This window comes from Tasmannia lanceolata, unplaced genomic scaffold (genome assembly GCF_043159265.1).
Source record: "Tasmannia lanceolata isolate RefF3 unplaced genomic scaffold, GAP_Taslan_0.1 ptg000012l, whole genome shotgun sequence".
In the NCBI taxonomy this organism is placed as follows: domain Eukaryota; kingdom Viridiplantae; phylum Streptophyta; class Magnoliopsida; order Canellales; family Winteraceae; genus Tasmannia; species Tasmannia lanceolata.
This window is the reverse complement of record NW_027518689.1, coordinates 22469681-22486708: the sequence shown is the minus strand read 5'-3', so window position 1 is coordinate 22486708 and position 17028 is coordinate 22469681. Positions and strand designations below refer to the sequence as shown.

General features: G+C 41.5%; 1 protein-coding gene across 1 annotated transcript; it reads right to left on the bottom strand.

Annotated features, from left to right (window-relative positions):
- Positions 1 to 627: 627 nt before the first annotated feature.
- Positions 628 to 1458, bottom strand: LOC143888634 (uncharacterized). Its single transcript, XM_077393071.1, has one exon. It carries the CDS (start codon positions 1456 to 1458, stop codon positions 628 to 630), a length of 831 nt encoding a protein of 276 aa, XP_077249186.1.
- Positions 1459 to 17028: the final 15570 nt, after the last annotated feature.

The following is a 17028-nucleotide window of genomic DNA, read 5'->3' as shown; positions in this document are numbered from 1 at the left end:
ATGTTGTCCAAATTGCAGCCCTCTTTCCATTCATACTTTTTTGGGTCGTCCAGGCTGTCTTCTTACTCGTGATGGTAACACTACTTCTAAAATATGGGATGGCTCCGGCCATTGTGTTCGATCTAAAGTAGGGTGAATCACCTCCTCATATGTAGTCCAATAAGTTGAAGCCAAAAACCAATCCTGGCAGTACCTATATTTGTCCAGCTTGTTTACTCCCATGGCTGCTATGGCATGCCCACACGGCAATCCCATCATTTGGAAAAGACCACACGTACACGTTTTCTTCTCTAAGTCCACATGATCCGTATTAGTTGATGATATCACTTCATATTCATTCCAACTACACGGCCGGGGTGTAAACTTACTGCCATACAGACATGCTCTGTCTAACCATTTTTCTGCATTATGGGTCAAATGCGTTTTCCATTCAGAAGTAGCCTTGCGGCGAAGGTGGAAGTAGTCTTGTACTTTCCATCTAGTGTGATCGACTAGAGCCGCGATAGGTAACTCCCGTGCGCCCTTTAATACGTTGTTGAAAGACTCTGCTGCATTAGTTGTCAACATATTCCACCTAGACCCTTTAAAGTATACATTAGCCCAATTTTCTTTAGAAATCTCAGATATTCATTTCTCTGCTTTTGCATTCTTCGCTTTAATACATTCCATCGTCTCCTTATAGTCTCTCCCCCTTAAAGCATATGCGGCTCTCGAAAATAGTTTGCAAAGTATTTGACTCTTAAAGGTCTTCAGGAAATTGGCATTGAGGTGACGAATACAGTAGCTATGGTATGATCCCGGCAATGCTTCGTCTATAGCTCTAGGCAAACCCTTCATCTGATTAGAAGAAATCGTGAATTCGTTGTTGTTTTTTTCTGCTGGTATCACTCTCTGGCGGAGTAAACAAAGAAACCATAGCCAGCTCTCATACATCTCATTCTCAACCACTACATATGCTAACGGAAATAATCCACCGTCACCATCTACTGCAGTCGCAGCCAATAAAATTCCTTTATACTTGCCTCGCAAATGTGTCCCATCAATTAGTATCAGTGGTCTAATTGTTCTACTGAAGACGCGTATGGTAGGGCCGAATGACCAAAATAAACGACCAAATGTATGATCTCCACCCCTCCATAGCTCCCGACTTCGATATACACGCATAATGGTGCCAGGATTGCATCTCTCCATCTCTTGAGCATATTCAGGAAGGATGCGGTAAGACGCCTCGGCATTTCCACACATTATTTTGTGTATAATTACCTTCGCATTGAAAGCCTTCGTATAGCTTATAGTTATACCCCACTTATCCTTGATGTATGCTCTTATCAAAGTAGGCCTCACGTCTCCTGGGCGAGGAAATAACCCAAGGCAGGTGTCTGCTGCCCAAGCTGCTGTGACAAGGGGATGGTCATTACCCCTCACAGTACGTGAGCATGTATGCTCTGGCACAAACATTTTTACTCTAACATGATCCAAATAATTTCTCCCACGGATTCTGAAGGAGCAACTTTTGTCCTAGCATCTAACGGCATACTTTGTAGGCTTTGAGTCTACTGGGATGAATACAAACTTCCGTTCAATTGCATACTCTTTGACTTTGTTCTTAAATACTTTCAAATTCGGGAAGACTCACCCCACCTTGATCTCCTCAAGTCCTATACGTCGCTCATTTAATTCATCTACAACCATCTCATCTACTTCCAACGGCTCCCTTGTATACGTATTACAGAACGGGTCGCCCACAACGTTCTGTAGACTAACGAGGGGGCGTACACCTTCGTACTCATCTTCCTTACCAAAGTCACCTTTATCGCTCAGTGTCCTCAACAAAGTCATCATCACCAAATGCATCATCACCCTCTATACTGTTACCATCCTCGCATTCAATGCCATCACTAACATGCATATCACTATGGAAATCCCTGCTGAACTCTGCATCGTGCCTGCACAATAGGGACTACGTTAGAATGAATATTCTATGAGACAAACATAGAACTGGCCAAAGAAATGTAATTAGTAATTAGAAGATTAAATGGCAGTGCTCATATGTTGAGTTGTATTTTCTTCTGTCTCATTAAAAATAGGGTCCTCATAGTCTTGGTTCAAGTCCACTGAATATCTTTTCGGATTCCGAGCAATATTGGTATCTTTTCGGATTCTGCCCAATATTGTATGTTCTTGGGACCAGCAACGTCATTTCGATTAGGTATTGCTGAGGCTGCACGGATGGAATTATTTATGGGATTCAATGCCGGTTCAAGAGAACGAGAGGAAGCTTCACAAATATTTTCATATAAAATAGGATCTTCATAATGTTAATTTCTATCCACCATATTCCTGAGCAATGACAAATTTCACATGAGATAATAGTGTAATGGAATGAGAGTTCAAAGAATGAAAATTTCCACCTAAGTGAATATCTTACCTCCGGATGGGGATCGCTGCATAACTAATTCCTCCTACTTTGTACTCTTTGGTTATGTACAGGCTCATACAATTGAAGAGGCTATTCTAAAAAAGCATCATCACCATTGCTAGGTCATCATCATTTCGAATGTCGTACAACAAGATTTGATATGGATCCACGACATATCGACATTTTATCGATAGCGAGATACCGGTTGCTGTGGTCTCAATTTTTTGGTACTAGAGACTCAAATTCTGAAAATTTTATATGCCGATTCACAATTAAAGGCATCTTCGTCCCGCTAATATACTGAAATGATACTTCATCCTTCAAGTACCCATCAACGTGTACGATAAAAGAAGCCCTTCTTTCCACCATTTTTGCAAACCCTATTAGGATAAGAACCATTATTACAAACTATGAACAACCATTTACAATGATACAACTACTTTAGAATGTTAGAACCACAATTGGAACAATAAGGTAGACTCTTGGAACCACATTTTATACCTCGGAACCACTACGGAACCACATTTTATACCACAGAACAACTAGGGAACCACATTCTATACCCCGGAACCACTAGGAAACCACATCTTATACCCCGGAACTAGTTGGGAAACACATTTGATACCCCGGAACTACTAGGGAAACACATTTTATACCTCGGAACGACTAGGGAACCATATTTTCTACCCTGGAACCACTTTGGAGCCACAATTTATGCGCCGGAACCACTAGGAAACCACATTTCATACCTCGGAACCACTAAGGAACCATATTTTCTACCCTGGAACCACTAGGGAACGACATTTTCTACCCCAGAACCACTAGGAAACCACATTTTATAAGCCAGAACAACTAGGGAACGACATTTTATACCACGAAACCACTACGAAACCACATCTTATACCCTGGAATCACTTCGGAGCCATATTTTATACGCCGGAACCACTAGGGAACCACATTTTCTACCTTGGGACCACTCAGGAACCACATTTTATACCCCAGAACCACTAGGGAAACACATTTTATACCTCAGAACCACTAGGGAACCATATTTTCTACCCTGGAACCACTAGGGAACCACATTTTATACACCGGAACCACTAGGGAACCACGTCTTATATCCCGGAACCACTTGAGAACCACATTTTATACCCCGGAACCACTAGGGAACCACATTTTATAACCCTGAACTACCACAGAACCACATTTTATACCTCGGAACCACTATGGAACCACATTTTATACCCCAGAACTAATAGGGAACCACATTTTATACCTCGGAACCACTAGGGAACCATGTTTTCTACCCTGGAACCACTAGGGACCGACATTTTCTACCCCGGAACCACTAGGGAACCATATTTTATACCCAGGAATCACTAGGGAACGACATTTTCTACCCCGGAACCACTAGGGAACCACATTTTATACCCCGGAACAACTACGGAACCACATTTTATACCTCGGAACCACTAGAGAACCACATTTTCTACCCAGGACCACTCGGGAACCACATTTTCTACCCCGGAACCACCAAGGAACCACATTTTATACGCCGGAACCACTAGGGAACCACATTTCATACCTCAAAACCACTATGGAACCATATTTTCTACCCTGAAACCACTAGAGAACGACATTTTCTACCCTGTAACCACTAGGGACCATATTTTATACCCCGGAACCACTACGGAACCACATTTTATACCTCAGAATCATTAGGGAACCACATTTTCTACCCCGGGACCACTCGGGAACCACATTTTCTACCCCGGAACCACTAGAGAACCACATTTTATACGCCGGAACCACTAGGGAACCACATTTTACACCCCGGAAACACTAGGGAACCACATCTTATACCCTAGAACTACTTGGGAGCCACATTTTATACGCCGGAACCACTAGGGAACCACATTTCATACCCCGGAACAACTAGGGAACCACATTTTATACCCCGTAACCACTACGGAACCACATTTTATACCTCGGAACCACTATGGAACCACAATTTCTACCCCGGAACCATTAGGGAACCACATTTTATACCTCGGAACCATTAGGGAACCACATTTTATACATCGGAACCACTAGGGAACCACATTTTCTACCCTGGGACCACTCGGGAACCACATTTTCTACCCCGGAACAACTAGGGAACCACATTTTATACCCCGGAACCACTACGGAATAACATTTTATACCTCGGAACCACTAGGGAACCACCATTTCTACCCCGGGACCACATTTTCTACCCCGAAACCACTAGGTAACCATATTTAATACCCCGGAACCACTAGGGAATGACATTTTCTTCCCCGGAACAAGTAGGGAACCATATTTTATACGCCGGAACCACTACGGAATGACATTTTATACCCCAGAACCACTAGGGAACCACATCTTATACCCTGGAACCACTTGTGAGCCACATTTTATACCCCGGAACCACTAGGGAACCACATTTTTTACGCCGGGACCACTCGAGAACCACATGTCATACACCGGAACCACTAGGGAACCACCTTTTATACCCCGCTACCACTACTGAACCACATTTTATACCTCGGAACCACTAGGGAACCATATTTTCTACCCCAGAACCACTAGGGAACCACTTTTTTTACCCCTGGACCACTCGGGAACCACATTTTATACCCCGGAACCACTAGGGAAACACATTTTATACCACGGAACCACTAGGGAACCACATTTGATACCGCGCAACCACTACGGAACCCCGTTTTATACCTCAGAACCACTAGAGAACCACATTTTCTATCCCGGAACCACTAGGGAACCACATTTTTTACCCCGGGACCACTCGGGAACCACATTTCATACCCCGGAACCACTAGGGAACCACATTTTATACCCCGCAACCACTACAGAACCACATTTTATACCTCGGAACTACTAGGGAACCGCATTTTCTACCCCGGAACCATTAGGGAACCACATTTTTTTCCCCGGGACCACTCAGGAACCACGTTTTATACCCCGGAAACACTAGGGAAACACATTTTCTACCTCGGAACCACTAGGGAACCATATTTTCTACCCTGGAACCACTAGGGAACCACATTTTATACACCGAAACCACTAGGGAACCACATCTTATACCCAGGAACCACTTGGGAACCACATTTTATACGCCGGAACCACTAGGGAACCACATTTTATACCCCGGAACCATTAGGGAACCACATTTTATACCCCGCAACCACTACGGAACCACATTTTATACCTCGTAACCACAAGGGAACCACATTTTATACCCCAAAACTACTAGGAAACCACATTTTATACTGCGCAACCACTACGGAACCACATTTTATACTTCGTAACCACTAGGGAACCACATTTTATACCCCAGAACCACTAGGGAACCTTATTTTCTACCCCGGAACCATTTGGGAACCACATTTTTTTATGCCGGAACCACTAGGGAACCACATTTCATACGCAAGAACCACTAGGGAACCACATTTTATACCCCTGAACCTAGTACGAAACCACATTTTATACCCTGGAATCACTTGGGAACCACATTTTATACGCCGGAACCACTAGGGAACCACATTTCATACCCCGGAACCACTAAGGAACCATATTTTATACCCCCGAACCACTACGGAACCTCATTTTATACCTCTGAACCACTAGGGAACCACATTTTATACCCCGGAACCACTGGGGAACCACATTTTATACCCCGCAACCACTACGGAACCACATTTTAGACCTCGTAACCACTAGGGAACCAGATTTTATACCCCGGAACCACTGGGGAACCACATTTTATACTCCGTAACCACTACGGAACCACATTTTATACCCCAGAACCGCTAGGGAACCACATTTTCAGCCCCGGAACCACTTGGGAACCATATTTTATACGCCGGAACCACTAGGGAACCACATTTCATACCCCAGAACCATTAGGGAACCACATTTTATACCCCTGAACCTAGTACAGAACGACATTTTATACCTCGGAACCACTAGGGAACCACATTTTATACCCCGGAACCAGTACGGAACGACATTTTCTACCCCGGAACCACTACGAACCAAATTGGGTAGAAACAAGTAATGGTCTTTTTCTAACAAAGAAAATGGTGGTTCTAACTTTCTTTCAAAACCCAAGAAAACAATGAAAATAATTATACAACCAACATAGAACAACTTGAGTAATTTCTCTGTTTTTTTTAACACAAAACAATGAAAACAATGAAAACCTTCATAAAATGTTAAAACCCAAGAAAACATGAAAACCTTCATAAGATGTTAAACCCTATTCAAGTAAAGGAGCATGGACCTACTTGGAGCTATGTTTATCACCCAAGTTCAAATTTGTGACAAGTAATGGTGTTTTTTTTTAACAAAATACAATGGGATTGGAGCTTCCAAAGGATGGCAATGGCTGCAAAGGGTGTTTTTCACGTTGGATGGGTGGGGAAGAAGAAAGAAAAATGTGAAGTGGGTAGGTGAAAAAAGCTTAGGGATTAGAGCATAAAAAATGGTGGGAAAAACCAAGTGGGGGTATATTTGTCCTAAAACTCATACTCTGTCACCTGATAGCCCTTTTTTTATAAAATTTAAATGTCTGACCTTTATTCACAATTTTGCATAAACTTTGCATTTTTTTAATAATTTTCCCAAAATTTTATAATATTAAAAAAAGGAAAAATGCGGGTTCTCGGGTTGGGCCGGGTTTCCACCTTTAAAACCAACCCGACCCGTGAATCACTTGGGCTTTGGAAAATTAAACTTGACCAAACTCCTTACCCGACCCATGCTTTTTTCGAGCCGGGTTGATGCAGGCCGGGTAAAACCCGACTAAAGTTGAAACCCTAGTTAAGATGGGTAAATTGGATGGCAGAGGTGGAGTAGCACTACGGAGAAATGTTGAGTTAGTGCTTTCTTGGGCAGGAGTGAGTGGAGGCTTGGCAGAGATGTCCTTGAAGGGGAATGTGTGCTCATCGAAGAAAGAAAGAAAGACGTGACCTGTGGCAATGTCAAGACACCTATACCCATGGTGATGTAAGTTGTATCCAAGAAAGACACATGGAGAGGAGATGAAATTTAACTTAGTCTGATTAGACATGGAAAGCACAGACACCCAAAAGTTCGAAGAATACCTGCCAAAAAGACGTTCCTATGGAGTGTGATTTTTAAGGATCTGAGAAGGGAGCTGGTTGATGAGATAAATGGCTATGTAGTTGGACTCAACCCAAAAGTGGGTGGGCATGTGGGCATGGACGAGTAGGGTGAGGCCCATGTCAACAACATGGTGGTGTTTTCTCTTAGCGGCCCCATTCTGTTCCGGGTTGTGAGGACATGAGACACGATGAAAAATGCCTTTATCAAAGAATGGTTTTTGGAAACGATGACTCATGAACTCACCGCCGCCATCATATTCAAATTGTTTTATATTGATGGATAGCATATTTTCTACAAATTTTTGAATTGAACTAAAACAGCATAAGCATGAGAGAAAACTTTTAAGAGATAAAGCCAAATATACTTTGTGCAATCATCAATAAAAGAAGTATAATAACAAAACCCACTTATTGATAAAATCGGGGAAGGGCCTCAAATGTCACAATGGATCAAGTCTAATGGACGAGGAGAGATAGGAGAAGACAAGGAAAATGGCAGCTTCGTGCTATTACCCATTTGGCATGAAGAGCAAATGAAAGAAAGCCGAGAAGAGCCAAGTACATGTAATTTAAAAGAGGAAACAATGCATTGCACAACATTAGAAGATGGATGGCCCAACCGAGAGTGCCATAGGGGTGTGGAGACTCGTTCACCAATGTAAGAAATGGGGCGGGATTTTTTGATGTGGGTGCGCTACAAATGAAGGGGGTAGAGACCATTCTCTCTCTGCCCGTAGAAAAGCATCCTCCCCGTAGCTTTGTCCTTAATACAAAAACCAGATGAGTCAAAACAAATAACATGGTTATTATCATTGGTGAGACGATGAACATAAAGAAGATAGGCAGAACTATCAGGAACATGTAACACGTTAGTTAGAATAAATTTTGCATGTGGAGTATGAAGGATTAGGGGTGCAAGTTTGGCCATGTCAGCCCCGACCCGCCTTGAGCCCGAACAGGGTCAGGGGTGGATTTTCCAACCCTGAGGGCGGGTTAAGGTTCATTTTTTTAGACCCTGACTCAGGTCGGGTCGGGTTCTGGGTTAATGCCTCAGGTACCTTGACCCGGCCCGACCCTAAGTTTTCTATTATAAAATTGAACCATCTGTGCATGTTTCTTTTGCTAATGTTTTCTATTATCTTGGATTGATGTTTCTTTAGATTATTATTATTAATTGTCTCTGTTGCCCGTAGTATTGTTGAATTCATATTGTCTTATTTTGTTCCCTTTCTCTGTTTATTGATCATTTTGTTCTATATGATAAGTGGTTGCTTTATTTTTGGCACTCTTAACAGGTATTTGCACTAGGGTCAATTAGGGCCGGGCCGGCCCTGCCCAATCAGGGCCAATCAGGGCGGGCCAGGGCCAGCACTGAGCCCTGTAGGGTGGGCAATGGGTTGAGGTTTTTCGGCCCTGACTCAGGGTCAGGGCGGGTCAAGGCAGAGATAATGGGTTCCAGGGTTGGGCTAGGGTTTTGAAATACCCGACCCAATCCGACCCTGTTGCAACCCTATGAAGGATGTTATGACCAATGTGAGAGATATGCAAACATGTACCATTGCCAACTGAAACCTTGTCAGTGCCTTGATAATCAGAATGCAGGGAGAGGTTCCCAAGGTTTGAAGTAAGATGATTGGTTGCTCTGGTGTCGGTATACTAAGGTTGATCAAGAGCGGTGGGAGAAGTGGCCATAACGGCAAGCCTTGGGGGTGGTTGGCACCCTTGAAGCACAGAAGGGAGGTGATAATATTCCAGAGCCGTGTGACCAAGTTGACTACAAATCTGGCAAGTGGGACGATTGGCGGTAGCGGGTCAAGTTGGTAGTAAACCAAAACCACGTCCTCCATGAGATGTACGTCCACAATTGTGACCACGATAGAAAGGAGAACGATTGCCGCCCCGATTGTGAGACGACGCATATGCATTATGGGGTGTGAAAAGTGCGGTTGTTGTATGATCCGAAGACAGGGGTTGGGAATGATGACGAGCAAGACACATCTCCATGTTCAGGAGAAGGCCATGAACAAAAGCAACAGAAACAGGCTTTTTCTTATTTGTGGCGTAGGCACGTATAACAACGGGGTCATTACTCTTCAGGTAGACTGTCCAAAATATGAGTTACTTGATCAAATTCATCAATAAGGTGGCCCACAATCGATAACTCATCAATAAGATTTTCATATCTAAGGAGATAATCTATGACAGACAGATTACCTTTGCGAAGATTCTATAGTTGTCTCTTTAATTCAATCATGTGGGCCTGAGAGAGCGAGGCGAAGTGCTCTTCAATGCCTGTCCATACAGCGCGTTAGGTGTGAAGACATGCAGCTTGAGAGATGACGTGTTCGAAGAGAGTTGCATGCAGCCAACTTAAAAGATTTTGGTCCTGCTGATACCATTCAATGTAGGTGGGATTGATTTCGGATGTAGCAAATCCATTCTTATCACGAAGAAACTTTTCTGGACAGGGTTTAGAGCCATCGACGAAACCCATGAGATCATGGCTGAGGAGAAATGGTTTAAACTGGGAGCGCCATAGAAGAAAATTGTTACGATCAAGCTTAATAGAGACGAGGTTGGATATGTTAAAGATGATGAAGGAGAAGAAGAAGATGAGAAAGTAGAGTTGCTGGTTGTTGATAGGGCCATGAGGAAGAGAAAAAGAGACGTGATTCTAATAACATGCTCTAGTACCATAAAAGTTTGCAAAGAGGAAGAAAAGCTTGGCAATAGAAGGAGAAGATGAAATTCGACCAACCCAAACTTATGTTGGTCTGTCTTGTTGATATATATAAATACACTGTGTATACGTGTAGACACCCAATTTTGTGAATGTGGAACTAATGATAGGTTGTCGCGAGGAAGAGTCTCATGACGAGTTCCAGAACACCTGAAGTATTTCTCTCGATCTATCTCGCTAGGTTAAGAAACTAGGACAATTTTTAAAAAATGAACTTTACCCCTGAGGTGAAACAAAAGCCCGTCTTTACATGGTATCCCGCCTTTCACGGCACGGCCAAAAAGTCTGTTTCCACACGGCCTTTCAACCGAGAAGTTAACTTTGGGGCAAACATTCGTGTTTACCTGAAAACACTTCGTATTCCGAAAACCACCAATATTAGGTTCATTAGAATCTCCTTGGAATGAGGAATCCAACGGATCTGACTGCATGCGATTCGGAGTCCAAACAGAGGAGTTACGGTCCGGCGAAACTTCCCGAAAACCCATCAAAAAGACAAAAAATCACGTTTTTCGAAACCAAAAAATACGAGAAATCACATTCTTCAACCCTTGCCAACCTGACACTGACAGATTTTAATCAATTTGGATTTCCCCCAAATTCACAGGTTGCGAAAATTTTGCAACCTGCGAATTTCATGGTCTGAACCCTGGGGGTAAGAGTAAAAGATCAGATTTTAATCAAATTAAATAGATTTATAATTGATTTTAACCTCTAGCTTTCCCTCTTTTGGTTTTTCTAGTTCAAAAACCCTTCTTCCTTCCAGAAAACCCTAATTTCTTTGCTTTAGAAAAGAGAAAGTAGAGAAATACTTAGGTTGCTCACACTGAGCGTCGGCATTCTTCCGAATTTTTGAAGATTCGGAGCGACATTCTCAAAATAGCAGCATTACTCTACTGAATTTCGCAGAACTATGAGCTATTTTTCCATAATAGCGCCGTTGTTTTGCCGAAATCTCAGCAAACCCAAATCCCCTTCGTCCAAATAGCGCCGTTACTCTGCTAAATTTCGCAGAACTACGGGCTACTTTTCCATCATAGCGCCATTGTTCTGCCGAAATCTTGGCAAATCCCAAAGTCCTTTCGTCAACATAGTGTGGGACCCGATCCCGCGAGAGGGGTGGGGCGCGAGCCACCACGCTCTCTCTTGGTCTCTCGTACCCACGCGATTGGCATGTGCATTTTTATTATTGATTTTAATTCGTCTTTTATGTGAACTTGGGATCACTAAGGCAATCCGAATTCCACACAAAAGAGACTGACAGAGTCGCCACCTAGATGTGGGATCTAGGACCCATAATTAACCAAAAATCTAGACTCGCTACCTGGTTACAAGAATGGAAGGTATGGGGAGTTATCCACCACATGCACCATTCCTGCCCGATAATCGGTCTTCGATTCCAAAAGCTAACTCTTTTAAATTTATTTTAAATGGCTCATTCAACTCTTAGTTAATGTGCTATCTATGTGACATGCATCCTATGATCTAATTTCATTATGGATCCTAAATGTGTATCTTGATTCCTTAATTTGTTTGAATTCAATCTAGGTGCAAGTTCTCCTAAGATTCTAATTTCAAGGAAAGTCCTAAGTGATTTAATTAAGCATTTACAAGAAAATTAATATACAAAACCCCACAATTTGTTGTGGAGCCGACTCGCGGTTGGTATGCCATTAGACATCCAAGCTACCTACGTACCCAAGCCTCACTGGGATCAGAGTCGACGTAGTTCGGTGCACCTAAGCTAAGCTACTTATGCCTAACTCAACTAAGCCACCGACCTAGACGGAATTGACTGTTTCAACAATTTTAAGAGAAGTTATTTAATTCAAGTTGAGGATTTTATTATCCTAGGACTTCATCTAAGATGCTATATGATCCTATCTAAGTGCAAGTTGTCCCTTAGACTAATGCAGGTTAGCCTACATCCTAGTTTACTAGGCTTGTCCTAGGGAAAATTGGGTGACTGGTGTAACTAGATCTGTGGCACGGTTGCTATCCATAGCAAGCGTCCGTGATGAGGCTGGACTCCTAACTCTAGGACTCCCTAAAACCTAAGACTCCCTAAAACTTGGGACACGACACGACGTAAGTGTTCCTATATTGGGCTCTAATGGTTCTTATATCGGAAACCATAATCCAATGGTTCCGAAAGACTCGAGACAAATCGATTCAAGTTCTTGAGGTTAATTAATTTCAGATTTCAAGGATTTTCGGTTTCTGGATATTTAAGGAATACCAATGGTTCTAGGGTTCACCAATTTCGGCCTCGAATGGCATCCAAGGAAGGGAATCGTGCGCTCTTTCCTTGTGCAATTTAATACTTAGGTTATAGCATCTTATTGCCTGGCATATCTCAGGATTTCCGTGGACAGTGAACCTCGGAGCCAACAACATGCTATAGCTTAAATATTCAAATTGTCAAAGATCGAGTGCAATTGGGATACGATTATGGATGCACTGGCCATTTTTCCAGGGAAATCTAAAGATCCTAAAATTTTTGTTTTAATAGATTAAGGAGTTAATATGTGAGAGAGATTCAAGGTTCTTTAGAGATTTTCAGATGATTTTCAATTAATTTCGGATTTTCAATGAATTTTATCAATTTTAAACATATGAGTGATTTTACAAGTGAAATTGTTGCAAACGAATTCAAAATGAGTTGAAACTTCTACAGCAGCAAGATATGATGAAATGTAACTTACTGAAAGATTGTTACATATTTTTACATTAAGCTCATATTTAATTTTGATTTAACAATTAATTGACCAGATTGCAAAAATAACACAGAAACTACTAGAAATAGAAATCTAAATTCAATGAAATTTCTACAAAAATAAGATATAAGTAAATATAGCATGCTGTGAGAGTTTCATGAATTTTAGAAACTATTTACTATCAATTTTGGATTTTTCAATTTTCCGCCTAGATTATGAATTAACACTACATCCCATATGAAAAAAGATCTAAATCACTTGAAACTTTTACAGCAACTATAAATCTGGAATATAAGACTACTGTAAAAAGTTTGAGAATTTTATCTGTGATCTGATGTCTGTAAAAATTCTCCCAAAATCTGATAATTTTCAAAGAAAGCATAAAATAATATACCAGACTAAATCCAAAAATTCTCAAAACTTCATGGTAGAATGTACCAGTATCATATTATTTTTCCAAGAAATTTTATTAATTTTCGAATCCGTTTAGTATATAATATATTTTTATTCTTCAAAAAGATATTTTTGAAGAGTTTTCTATTTTTAAAACATGATTTTCGAGAAAATTACGACTCCGTAAAACATCCTCCAACCTTGTTCTGATGTGATGAACGCAAGAAAAATTTAAAATTCCAAAAAATAGATCATCCTGAGATGGCTATTTTTTCGAATTTCGTAATTTCTCAGCCATTATTTTAAATAAAATTCTACTCTTCACTCAAATTCTAAAAGACCTTTGATCCAATGTCGGATCCGATCCGACAGTTATTTTACTCTATTTAGATAGATCGTTGTATTAAATTTCAGGACGAAACGGAGTTGAAACTCATGCAGATCATGATTTTAAGCACACACATTTAATATTGAATTAAAATCATTTAAATGCTTAAAAATCATGCAAAAATCTAAACAAATACCAAATAATTTCGGAAAAATTCGAGAACGGTGTACCTACCTGTGGTGGAGATCCTCGCCAAATCCAAATCCAAAAAATCCGAAAAATCTCGCCGACGCTTCGATCCGCTCCGCTTCCTTCTTCTTTTTTTTTTTTTTTTTGTTACTGTGTTTTTCTCACCGAGGATGGAGAGAGAGAGATATGACAGACAGAATGAGAGGGTGAGTGAGAGAGGCAGATAGTGAGTGGCAGATTGGGAGATTGAGAGTGCGCGGCAGATTGAGACGGAGAGGTTAAGATTGAGAGAGGCAGATATGGAGATTGAGAGGTTGATAGAGATTGATATTATGAGACAAAGAGGGAGTAACACAAGGAGATTGAGAGTAACAGAAACCGTGAGAAAGTGAGAAAAACAGAGACCATGAAGATAAAAAACAAAAACAGAGATCATGGAGAGAGGCCGTTGAGAGAAGATGGGTGATCGAGAATGCAGAGAGAGATGACAGAGAAGAGAGATAGAGGGAGTCTGAGAGTATACAGAGGGAGAGTGTGCGTGGGAAAATAGAGGTATCGGTGAAAAACCGATACTCTGCTTTTTCCTTTGTTGTTTTTATTTACTCTTCCTTTCCTGCTGTTAGGGAGAAGATCTAGGGTAGGCTGGAGTTGGTGGATGGAAAGTGGAAAACAAAGGGTGAATGAGGGAGATAGAAACAAAGGGTGATGGGGGAGAAGGAAAACCGAGAGTGGTGGCTGCTGTGTGGGGCAGAAATAGAGAATATGCGAGGAGGGAGAGAGATGGTGAGGGATTGAAAAAGGCTGTGAAGGTAGAGGGCTGTGGAGATAGAGGAGAATGAGCAGAGGGAGGGACTAAGGGACAGAACCAGAGGTTGAGCAAAAACGTGACCTTGGAGTGGGGGAGATGAATCAAAAAAACCAGGGACCTCCTGTAGGCTGCCGGGGTATCGGTTTTTCTTCCCCTTTTTCTTCCTTTTTTAGAATCAAGGCAACATTCTTTTTTTTTTCAAACTCACACAACAACTTTCTTATTTCTAGAGTAACTCTTTTAGGCATGGCAGCAATCTACACCAAAGAAGAAAATCCAACCTTTCTATTTCAATGACATGCTATTTCGGTTGAGATATGACCAGCTAGCATACCCACATATGCAAACCGTGAATGCCTAATTTTGATAACCTTTCCATTCACTCGGTATCTTTCCCAACAGGTTCCCATCCAATGCATGCAATAATACGTGAGAGGGAGAATATCCTCCTTTTTACGGATAGATGGTTGATAATATAAACCGTCCATTTAAATGAGCCATGGTTGCGCCCTGCAAATTGAATCCATAGGATGATCTGAACCGCTTAATTGACTAACCACAATTTGAATTGGTCATGCCCCGTGAACTCTCTCAATAGCATGATCTAAACTGTCCATTTGATGGGGCCACTTGACAATCTTGACCGTTGACTGTTGGACTATAATATGAATAGGACTGCACCCCCTCGATCTATTCCCAAAGACTGATCTGAATCGTTCACTTTGACAAGTCATGGCATGGATAACTTGTATCCTCCAAATATCACCCCCATGGGATGATCCAAACCATTAATTTATAGAGCTGTGCCTAAAAAATCATTTCTGAGGATTATCCGAATAGTTCAACTTGATGGTCACAACAAACATCGGTTGCTAAAACGACATCTCTGAGATCTTGACCGCTCCCTTGATGGACATCTTTATGCATTAGATCGGAGTAGGTTCGAAACTCATTTTTCATTAAAAACAGTATGCGGGCCCCCCTACTTGATCCAAATCTCAACAAAATGCTCAATGCGGGCCCACCCACGAGTCCAAATTCCCTCGAGCTCGGATTCTTATGAATAACCATTCTCAACACTTGGCGAAAAGAAAAATACGGAACATTGCGGAAATGATCGGAAAGATTGAGAAAGCATAAGGGACGGACACGGGAACGGGAAACACTGAAAAACGGATAACGAAACACTAACCTCTTTGTTGATTAAAGCGGAGCAAAATGGGGTGTCTACACATAGCATCATTGTGCTGCTGAATTTCGGGGAACACGAGACCCTATTGTCTAAATAGTGCCGTTGTTCTACCAAAATCTCGGCAAACCTGAAGCTCCCTCATCCAAGAAGCGTCGTTGTTCTCCCAAAATCTCGGCAAAACTGGAGTGTCCTCATATAATCAGCACTGTTACGCCGTCGGTTTCTCGACAAGCCCTCTTGCATCACCGATAAATTTACAATTATTTCTCTGCTTTCTATATTTACATTACAAAACTTGGTGCATGATAGTTATGGGGTTTAGGGCTCCTTTTGTCCTAAATCATGTAATGTAAACCCTCCCCTCTCTGTAAATAAGGCTACGTTCCCTCTCCTTGTCCCACCACTTTGTCTCCGGTTCTACCATAGACAAACGAGACAGAGACGAGAGCCCTGGTGCTCCACAGTGTTGGACAAGTTGAGAGAATCATAAACTCAGAGTTTCTTTTATTTCATATACTGTCTTTTCCGTTTGATTTAAGTTAACCTGATTGCGGTCAGCTGCGACATCTTCCGGGACTCGCATACAGCATACGATCTCAATCATGATAACTACCGCTTATTTTCGTTCTTTTTTGTAAATTCATTTTATTTACATTCTAGAATTAAGCGTAATCCAAATAAAGGATAAAAAGATAAGTTATCATGATTAAAGTTTTTGAAAAATGCAAATCAAGTCAAGAGACCGAATTCATCTGGGCAAAAGGGGTGCCTAACACCTTCCCCGATCGTAACCATAACTCTTACCCAGTGTAGACACCCCATTTTGACCGAAACCTAAACTCTCATATTTTAATAAAAACCCATTTAAACAAGTGAATTAGTGTCCCAAATTTAATCCTAGAGTAGGTTAGGATCCCAAGTAGGTCCTTGTAAAATTTCATCAAAATCCATCAAAGTTTTCTTAATAAGACGAGCGTAGTTCGTAGTGTAAAGCAGTATAGTGTATATAGAGGAGTGTGCATTATCTAAATTAGGGGTTGTCTTTAAAAAAAAGAATAAAGTTGTTGTAGGAAAGTG